Source organism: Lactuca serriola, chromosome 8 (assembly GCF_051521515.1).
Source record: "Lactuca serriola cultivar US96UC23 chromosome 8, Lser_US96UC23_V15, whole genome shotgun sequence".
In the NCBI taxonomy this organism is placed as follows: Eukaryota; Viridiplantae; Streptophyta; class Magnoliopsida; order Asterales; family Asteraceae; genus Lactuca; species Lactuca serriola.
In genome coordinates, this window is record NC_136415.1 from 253,394,081 (window position 1) to 253,405,415 (window position 11,335).

The 11,335-nt window shown below is 39.9% G+C and overlaps 1 protein-coding gene across 1 annotated transcript; it reads right to left on the reverse strand.

Annotated features, from left to right (window-relative positions):
* Positions 1 to 8,046: 8,046 nt before the first annotated feature.
* LOC145070346 (non-specific lipid-transfer protein 2-like) lies at positions 8,047 to 8,600 on the reverse strand. Its single transcript, XM_079017281.1, has one exon. It carries the CDS (start codon positions 8,532 to 8,534, stop codon positions 8,247 to 8,249), a length of 288 nt encoding a protein of 95 aa, XP_078873407.1. The 5' UTR covers positions 8,535 to 8,600; the 3' UTR covers positions 8,047 to 8,246.
* Between the last annotated feature and the right edge of the window lie 2,735 nt (positions 8,601 to 11,335).

Below are 11,335 nucleotides of genomic sequence, written 5' to 3' on the forward strand. Positions count from 1 at the left end.
CTCTCAAAGGTCGACTCAACGACTCACGACTAACGCTGATATGCTGACTAAAGGCTAAGGACACAAAGGACCTACTCGCACCCGAGTCAAATAACACTAAGGCAGGCACAGAGTTCACAAGGAAAGTACCTACGCATATAATAACATAAGCATAACATCTCGACATTAAAATAAATACATGAATTACAACATACCTGCCACGACATCGGGCGCAGCGCGGACCTCCTCCGCAGTCAGCTGAAAGGCTCTTCCCCGAGCCCTCGGGGCCTCGGCCTTCACCGGTCGAGTCGCAGTAGCTCCGGCAGCAGGTGCAGATCCCTGAAGAAGCTGAGGGCACTCGGCCTTCCTATGGCCTGTCTGGTTGCAATGAAAGCAAACCGTAAATCCCTTGGGACACTCCCTAGCAATGTGCCCCTCCTTGCCACACTTGTAGCAAGCACCAGATCGACACGCCCCCTCATGACCCTTGCCGCACTTTCCGCAAGTGCGACCCTTCGAACCTCCTTTGCTCGCATCGGCGGACTTTATCCGCTTGGCTGCCGGCTGGAACTAAGCCGGTCGCCGGTTCACCCGCTGAGACTCGGCCTCCTCCCTGGCCTGGGTCTCCAACTCGATCTCGTGCTTCCTGGCATTCGCCTGAAGCTCAGCAAAAGTATGGTAAGTGGAGTTTGACACAAACTCCCGGATATCCCTCCTCAACACTCCCAAGTACCGGCTCATCCGAGCCTGATCAGTGGACACCAGCTCGGGGCAGAACATCGCCCTCTCATGAAACTTCCGCGTGATCACCGCAACAGAATCTGTACCCTGCTTGAGGGTTAAGAACTCCTGAACCAATCGTTCCCTCTCCACCGGGGGAACATACTCATCTCTGAACATGGCAGTAAACCCCTCCCATGTTACTGCTGTAGTCTATGCCAAAGTGAAGTTCGCCGTCATGAACTTCCACCAGTCCTTCGCTCCCAGACGGAGCTGGTTCAATGCGAACCGTACCCTCAGGTGCTCCGGGCATGAACAAGTGTAGAAGCACCCCTCTATATCCGCGATCCACCTCATCGCAGCAATCGGATCCTGCGTCCCATCGAACTCTGGTGGCTTCGTGTTGCTGAACTATCGGAACAGCAACGAGTCACCCCCCTGTGGCCTAGCAGCGGCCACAGCTGCGGTAGCTGCAGCGGTTGCAGCCTCAGTCAATGCGGCGTACCGCTCATCGAACGTCTCCATCAGGGTGGTCTTAATAGACCCAAACATCTCCGAGATCTCAGCCCGGATCGCCGCCGCTACCTCCTCGTGAATCATCTGACGAATCTCCTCGTCACTCACACCGCTCAAACTCGCTCCGTGGCGCGGTCTAACCATGATGTCTCTGAAATACAACATAAAACTATCAGAGACTCCACCGAGTATAATCGCACTCGATAACGCAACCCTACTCAGTCTCCGTTATCCAGGGATTCTTACTTGAGCCTCCCACTGACCCGGTGTCTTCGGTGGTACGGGCCCAATACTACCGACCACACCGCATCAGCATTCATCCCAAGTCTTCCTCCCCAAACTCCGGATAGTGAGTACTCTACTTCTGATATGCACTATCTATCCGCACACTAGCAAGCACCTCATATCGGCAAACTTCCCTAGACTAAGGCATCACAAATCAGGCCACTCTAGTCCTATCCTGAATACCTAGTCTTCTAGCATGAATAACAATTTATATCATATAACATTGTAAGGTATTTTGGGGATCTTTACCGTTCGGGCGCTGACTGATCGTACACACTGCTTCTTTCTTGCTCACCACAAAACCATTTACAAAAGTTTATGCCTTTATTTAAAAAGTTTTCCTCAAATCCTCGGTTTGAGTTCAGCTACTCCCGAAGGTGCACCCGAATCCCTCAAACCAAGGCTCTGATACCAATTGTAACAACGCAAATTTTCAAACAAATTTTTCATTTTAAAAATATATTTATTTCCATTCAAAACAAGGCATAAATAGTTTAAGTATTCTGTCAAATACAAATAGTCAAAATCCCAAGATCATCAAAGCATTCTTCAGTGTGTATCGATCACGCCGGCGCCTTTCCACGGTCCTCGCTAGTACCTGAAATAAATGCACAACAACTGTAAGCATAAATGCTTAGTGAGTTCCCCAATATACAACTTACGCACATACGCCTTTCCAGTCCCTGACCTTCCGGTCCATGTGTCTCAGTGGACTTCCGTCCCTGCTGGGTAAACCTTCCGGTCCTACCCACGCCGACCTTCCGGTCCATCACACAACATATTGCCTTCCGGCCCATAACATATTGTCTTCCGGCCCATAATATAATCGCCTTCCGGCCCATAACATACATAGCACATATAACAAGCAGCTTACCACATATAGCATACATATCACATATCATAGCTGACCTTCCGGTCACACAGTCAAACCCTTCCGGGTACAGTATAGTGAGAAGACTCACCTCGTAAATGCTGAAAGCTAGCAAATCCTGAAATCACTCGTGCACAATCCGACGAGCTACAACCTCCCTATAACATCACACATCTCTCATTAACACTTATATCTTATGAGTGTGACTATCCCTAAGAAGGCAGACTTAGGTCAACTCTGGTCAACGGTCAACGGTCAACTCGACCGGACTCGACGAGTGCCATGGCGACTCGGCGAGTCTAGACGTCCTCCAAATCTCTGAGATTCCCTATCTACTCGTCGAGTATCCTCCTTGACCCGACGAGTTACTCCTGGAAGAATCGCGGGGCCACCCCGACTCAACTCGCCGAGTCTGAAGAACGGCTCGACGAGTCCCAGTTAATCTTCAAGCTACTCGCCGAGTCTGTTCATCGAACTCGGCGAGTCCATGCCATGCAACCGCTCAACTGCATCCTGGGATAAGTATGGTTCCGAAATACACAAGCATGGGGCCTTCTGGTCCTCTAAGGGTCCTAATACAGGGTTATATTCGATTGGGTAACAAGGTAATAATCCATCTAATCACCAAATGGGTTCCATAAACCCTAGATCCATGCACACATCAAAATAACAGAAATGATCCGAAATGTTACCTGAATAACGCACCCTCTGTGTCCCCAAACCTCAGAACTCGAATCCCTTGCAGTTCCTTTAGCCAAACTCTTCTCCTCCTTGCACCACAACTTCTTCAAGTCACCAATGGCCTTCAATCTTGCTCTAGATGCCCACAGCCGCTTAGGGTTCTTCTCAATCGACTAAAAGACGAACAATGACGGCATGTAATGCGTTATATACGACCCAAACCTGAACGGTTAGGGTTTTCGCTAAACAGCGTAGACTCGCCGAGTCCATATCCGGACTCGTCGAGTCCAGTCGCGAACCCGCGACCAAGTTTGCGGTCCTACTCGGCGAGTCTAGGCTCCAACTCGCCGAGTCCCCTCTTAACTCACCCCAAAAACATAATTTAACAATACCTGAGATTCCGGGCTGTTACAAAATGTTTTGATAAAAATCTATTTTATCATGTTTTGTTTTTGGGAACAAATTCCGCATCTCTTTTAAAATCAAAAGGATTTACTCTGAAAATGTTTAAAAAGCATAAATGAAAATGGTCTTTTTTGGCCGAGATTTTGGGGATGTCACATGTTATCACCCTTCATAGTTTGAAATGAATTTGAAGATATGATTTAGAGTTACTAGAGCATAGCTCTATAACTCGATTGGGAATGGAGTATGACTCATTTCTTGAACGAACCATTTTCAATAATATCCCATTCCTCTTTTTAGTCATACAATTACACTAAGATGCTCTTTGAGGATCAATTGTGATATAATTCCACAATCACTAAGATCATAAAACATGATACTAAAGTACTATCATTTCTTTTTAGACTGGAGAATCTTTTATCTTTATACCTAAAAGATTCTTCTATTTATTCTGCTACCCATTGAATATTTTCAAAGTATTAGAATTATGCTTATTCTTATAGTTATAAACATAGCCTGAAGCATTAGTAAATCATGACGAATAGAGTTATAGTCGATTGCGGTGTATCTAAAGAGTTCATAATATCATGTACAATATCCACTGATCTATCAATTTCCACACATAAACATGTGAACAATGACTGTATCATAATTTCTCCAATGAACAAAACTCTCACGCATCATCCAATTTCAATTGTATGACTCCAAGTTTCTGTGCAATTGAAACTTGATAATGGCATTTCATTTCACTTGGTCAAATTTGACAATACCACAAGCACGATATTATAAAAAGCACATCCACAAATAATATTGCTATTATTAGAAACAAACTCATTAATGTCATTGCAAAGAGCTATAAAATAAGATAATAAAACTTCATTTTATTGATAAAATAAAATGAGAACTTGTCCTTACAATGCATAAAAGAAAACTATGTTTATAGACATCTCCGAAGTGTTATAGAAAATCAGTAAGGCTATCCTAACTCCTTATTAGTAGCTCAAAATTCTGACTATCACCATTTAACAAAAGTCCATTTCTCACGTTCAGATTTAGCTTGCTTTGCTCAAGCTTCCTTCTTTCTCCTATATCGTGTAATTCCATCAAAATATGATCATCACATCATGTATTAAGAGTCTATGACTAGGAACTTATAGAACAATGGAGGTAGATAATGCATGTACCTGAAGTAGAGTCACACGACTTGACCTCACTATCTCTAAGATATTTCAGGTATTTTGGATAGCTTCATTGCCAATGTCCCTTGAATTTGCAGTAAAGATAACTGGACTCATTGGGGTCAACATATGAAATGATTTTAGAACGAGCCTTTCTCTTTACCATATGATCAAACTATTTTAGGAGTAGATCCTTCAATCATTTCTTCTTTAGTTGTACTCTTAAGCATTTATGCTTCTACAATTATCAACATCTCGCTAAGATCAGTTAGGGTAACATCGAGATTCCTAATATGAAAGTTTTCAACAAACTGACCATATGACTTAAGAAGCGAGATAGGAACCAAATCATTGGCTTGCTACTTCGGAAATTCAATACCCATTGTTCCCATTTTGTCAATGTACATTTTCATTTTCACAACATGCGCACACAAAAATTTTCAATCATTGTGTTTACATGCCAATATGGCTTCAGTATTTTCGTCTATTTCAATTTAAGGAAAATGTGATGTTGGGAGAGTCATAGGAGGAGGAGGTAGAAGAGTTAAAGAGAGATAATGTCTAGTTCCACCATGACCTAAGAAAGGGAAGACAATTTCACCTTTACTTAAATGTGGAAGAGCATCTCCAGAAGATTGAGGAAAACCATTTCCATAAGAACGAGGAAGATCATTTCTATCTTCATAACTCATCTAAAAGGGGAAAAGAAAGAATTCAAGTTAGTTGATTGTAATCCCTAATTATTAACCTAAAATTTAAATTAAGGCTAGGATCCATATTTTCAATTCGAACTTTGAAGAGGGATGCCGTAATCAAATTGTGAATCTATTTTAGATAGGTAAGGCTATTACTAATTTCAATCTTATGAAACTTTTATATCTTTTGAGACTCATTGAATCTTATCAATGGCATGTGTAATCTTGGATTATGCTCTCACTTTTGTGACTAGGATGCAGAGGATCACAAACAAGATGTGAATAACCATACAAACCCGCTTAACAACCTTAAGGTCATTTATCATCTCACATTGATGTGCTAGTTAACCACACAAGCTCCATCCAGAACAATAATTTTCGAGTTGTGCCATCATTTCAACTTTACAGTCCCAACATTAGTATGCCGGTTAACCACACGCGCTCCACTAACGACTCATGAAGAACCTATGTGTGTTTTCATGGATTAACATATAATTTTACATTTTTCCTAAAGTAACTAGAGTGAGATTTTAAAATAAGGTTCTAGTACTTTATAGATTATACTTTTAATCTGATTATGTCATATCGAACTTGTTCAACTAACGACCCTCCACCACACAGGAGAGTGGTGGGTGAAACGACACCTATTCAACGGTCATTTTATTGGCCATTTCCTTATACCTTTGTTATAACATGGCTTCGTGAATGAGTCTTACTAGCGATTCGATCGACTTTATCTTATACATATAATAATTAACTTTTAATATATATATATATATATATATATATATATACATACCAATAATAGTTATAGGCTTAGACATCTAATCCAACAGTATGTCCATAAAGTAATCATTTTTATGGACCTTTCGAGTTCCCTTAAGCCTCTAGAAAAGTTTGAGTTAAAGACTTGATGGATTAAGGACTGAAATCTTTAGATTTATGCTTCAGACTATAGTCCCGACGTGACACTAAGGGTGTCACGACGTGACCATGAAAGGAGCCCACATCTATTGTGTCTTTTAGTGCTCACGACGTAACGGGGGAATGTTCACATCGTGAGGTTTGCCTAATAGGCTATTTGTGATTGATTTGGCTGAGTTGGAGCAAGTCCAGTTGGAATTAGGTTGAGTATGCTCTGACGACATGATCAAGGGCTATTCATGACGTGAGGATCGATGGTTGACATTGATGTATGTTGACTTTGACTTTTACCATTGACTTTTTGCATGGGTTAAATTTTGGTTAAATTTCTATCTTTAGAAGGTAGACTTAGGGTTTACCTTGTGTGGGTTATTATGTGTTGTTTAGAACCCATTCGTTGGCTAGGGATATTTAATAGGTGTGGACGGTGTGGCATTGAGTTGAGTTATATTCGACTTTATGAGTCAGGTGAGTCTTTTCACTATACCATGTAGGCAGAATAGGTGGTGTCCCCTGACAATTATATGACAGACCCGAATATGTCTCCCGACAATCTATATGCAAGACCAGGGTCTAGACCCTGACAGTTATATGTAGCATGCTAGTTGTCTTTGTGATACTTGCATGGAAGACCAGAAGGTGGCTCTTGACACTTGTTTGTAAGACTGGGTTTTGGCCCCCGACATGGCAAAGAAAAACCATGATGTGGATCATGGCATGATAGTGATTGTAAGACTATAGTTGGTACATAGCATTCACTATTCAATGTATGGTATGTGATATTTAGGGAAAGTCACTATGCTTTGTGTTTATGGTTTTGTGGTTTAAATACTTTTAGGTACTTCCACTTCCAAATGGGAATGGCCTGGCTTGATTATATACCATTTCCCGATGGCTTTTTTTGCATCGATTTGTTTTTATGTTACTCTGATGTTTGAAAAATACATTTACTTTGATTGTTTTTAAAACAAGTGGTTGTATGAAATTAATGGTTTTAAATGAAATTTTGTATTGGTATTTTCGGGACGTTATAGCTAAAGACACTGATCACATCAGAACGAAAGAGATATCCCAACAGAGGAGAATGCGATTGAACAAAAAAAAGAATCCCCAAAAACTGGGAAAAGGAAGAGGGTAAGATCAGAAATTACACCGACACAGTCAAGACGTGTGGACAAGAAAACGACACTGATCACATCAGAACGAAAGAGATCCCAACAGAGGAGAATGCGATTAAACAAAAAAAGAATCCCCAAAAACTTGGAAAAGGAAGAGGGTAAGATTGGAAATTACACCGACACAGTCAAGACGTGTGGACAAGAAAACGACAACACACGTGGCAAACACTTATGATTCATGGAGTCTATAGGAACTACAAGCGTGGAAAAGAAACTGTAGGGGCCAGAAGAGTTAAACTGGAAAAAGAGGCGTGGCAAAAACCTAAAACAAACAAACTTCACAATTAATAACTGGGATGTATTTATGAATATTTAAAAAGGTTATAAACAGTGAGGATTAATTTTAGTATATATAACATAATCGAATGTTTATATGTTATTTAGTGATTTGAGATGATATGACAATGTTATGACGCTCTTTTATTGGAGGGTCATTGAAAGATGCTTTAAGGAATATGACTTGCTTGAATTATATTATCTTTAGTTTGATTTAATACTAAAACCATTGATAATGAATACATTCGTTAAAATTTCTTTTTATCATATATTATTATTTCATTGGCAATATTCTTCTTTTGACAAAACAAAATCCAAATTCAAACATTGATTCTAAGTTCATTGCAAATGCCACATTTTATTATAATAAGTATAGAACCAGTGACAACTGAATAGAAGACCATCCCTAAACTATTGGACACACACGCAGCTTGCTCTCTTCGCAGCTCAAGCATCTTGAGACACAGAGCAATACAAACTTAATTGGAATACTATTGTACTAATTAGCAACTGGGAGGTCTGTTATTTTCATGATATCTTAGCACTGGGGAATGGGAACCCCACAAGTGCTGGCAACTTTCCTGGCATTAGGAGACGTAACATAGGATCTCAAGCTTGGGTTCCTGATGTACCCACACAGACATGGTTTCTGCTCTTTCAGCTTCGCGCAGCACTGCGCAGTTGGTGTAGCTGATGATGTGAACGCCGGCAAACATGGAGACAGCTCCGTCACTGAGCATGTGGCCGCCGTTGCCATCTGGGATCCGGTCAAGCTCAACACCAGAATTACTACTGCAATAACTGTCGTGCATGCTGCTGTCCTCATTTCTAAATATCTAGAGAAGAGTGCAAAGAAAGAAGGATGGGTATGGAGGATATGAATTGTCTAGCGGCATCTATTGCGTTAATTTATAGAAGAGGCATACCCCACCAACGTCGCCCTGAAGAAGTGGGTATAAATGCATCCGTCGGTAGAAAATGTTTACGTATAACAATTTCGGTGTATTTGACTAGTAATTAATGCAGCTAACGAATGGTTGGTTATTTTCAACACTTGGGCAGTACGACTAGATAGCCGTCGCCAATTAATTTTCCACACAACGTTGCCAAAATGTCTTAATTGGACGGTGACATTAGTCTTTGAAACTCTACCTAATCTCGTCAATTTTCCATGTTCAATTAACATAACAAACTTCTAACATTTTATATATTAGAAGTTTATTAATTAATGGTGTAGAAATTAAGTTCCAAGTTTGTTGACACTGGTACAAAGAGGTTTAATAACGTGTTTATCATTATTTATTGATGCGGGTAACTACACCAACAAATATCACATCATAAAATAACTTTATTTGTTGATATGGTTTAACAACTGCATTAGAAAACGTTGCAAACCGCCTCATAAAATATCCGGGTAAAATATACAAAGCGCACCAAAAGCTAAGAACCGCTTTATTATACAATAGCATCAAAAAATACAAAACTGTCATATTAAAGTATAACACCAACAAATAGAACCGTTTTACTAAATTATCGCACCAGAAAATAGAACTCGCACAATTAAAAGTAACAAATTATTAAACAAAATTACCACTAATAAACAAAAACGTACTATTAAACAAAAACCCGCACCGTTATACAAAAACCAATAATTTCTAATTTACTGTTTAGTTACAATAAAACACAAAAGAAGCTCAATCATCCATCTTTTCTCTATATATATTAAAAGAGAAACTTGATGACATCATTTTCAATAATTAGGGTCATTCATTATGTTTCCTTGATTAATTTCGATCCTTAGATCATTGTGATGATGTCATCCTAAAATAAAATAAAGTTAAATTATATTGATTAAATTTGAAAACTTGACTAACTGATTTAATGTTAATATCATTTATAAAATGAATCTAGTCAACTCATTTAAACCTCATCATAATTTTTAAAAGTAAATTTCGTTTTTTCCTAATTTAAATCACATTCTTAACTGACACCTTTCGTATATTTTTTCAATTCACATCTATTATATGAAACGTACCTACAAGATTACAGGAGTCAGGATATCCTCACTTAATTTTAAAGAATCAAAGAATTCGAAATTTTATATCGTTTCCATAATCATTATTGAAAGTGTAACATCCCAAAATTTATGACTGAAAATTTTCTTTTTAATTAAGTAATTCATAAAAACGATAGTGTGAAAACATCAATAGTGCCATCCCATATCACAATCAAAAACCAATATCCCGATAACCAAAACATGCCATAAGAAAACAATCATCAGAGTAGAACTCCCAAAGATCTCATGAATGGAAAATCATAGTGTGATGCGTTGCGATCATGCTGACTCCTTCTTTTTTTCGAAAAAGAAGTACTGGAAACCAAAAATGAAAACCGTAAACACGAAGCTTAGTGAGTTCCCCCATCATACCACATACCATACAATACATATTGCCTAGCATATCCTGGTGCTGGCCTACCCCTTTGGTCTCTTTCAACCGATAACCGCCTAGCATATCAGGGTGTTGGCCTACCTCTTCGGTCTCTTCCAACCGGTAACCGCCTAGCATGTCTGGGTGATGGCCTACCCTTTCAGTCTCTTTCAACCGGTTACGGGGACTATTTCACCCCTACCACTACCACATAATATCCTAGCATATAAACACATAAATCACATATTGCCTAGCATATTTGGGTGCTGGCCTACCCCTTCGGTCCTTTCGACCGGTTACGGGGACTATTTCACTCTTACCACTACCATGTAATAACATAGCGTACAAGCACATAAATCTCAACAGATAATGGCATATCAGACAATTATCACATAGACAATCATATCTACTGTAAACAACTACTAGTGGGCCGACATTGGTGCCTTCCACCTACTTATACCGGGAAGGCAACTCACCTCGAATGCTGAAGCTCCCTGCAAGAAATCCTTAGCTGTTGTCCTGACAACTCCTCGAGCTATAAATACCAAAATGTCACCCAATTAGCAATTGGGTCCTAAAGCATGATCCATAATCCATACTTGGGGGTAAATTAACCATTTTACCCCTTGCCCAACAAGATTCATAACTAAGGCCCAACACTATGAGATCCATAAAGGCCCACCAATGGCCCAATTTTCAAAAGTGGGCCCAATCCCATATGGGTCTTATCCTAAGCACATATTCTCTTCCAATACACTCTAGGTTACTCCAACACCCACTGGGAATTTGATTTTCCAAAGAATTATCCTAACTAGCATACAAAATGTAACACCGTAAATTTCAAAACAATTTTTCGCATTTTATAAAAACATAATTCGTTTAATATTCATAAAAACATCAGTGTTTCAAACTCAATCCATGCCATATAAAAATCCCAAGATCTCATAACATAAAAATCCCATGTGTGTGTACTGATCAAGTCGGCGCCTTCCCACGGTCATCACTAGTACCTGAAACAAATAACACCAAACACTGTAAGCACAAGCTTAGTGAGTTCCCCAAAATACCATACATAGCACATATTAGCCATTCGAGGCTATAACTCTGTGGGTCCGTAGACCCTACTCTGTGAACCCTCTGGTTCTAACTCTGTGAACCTTCCGGTTCCAACTCTATAGGCATGCACAGCATAAATCAC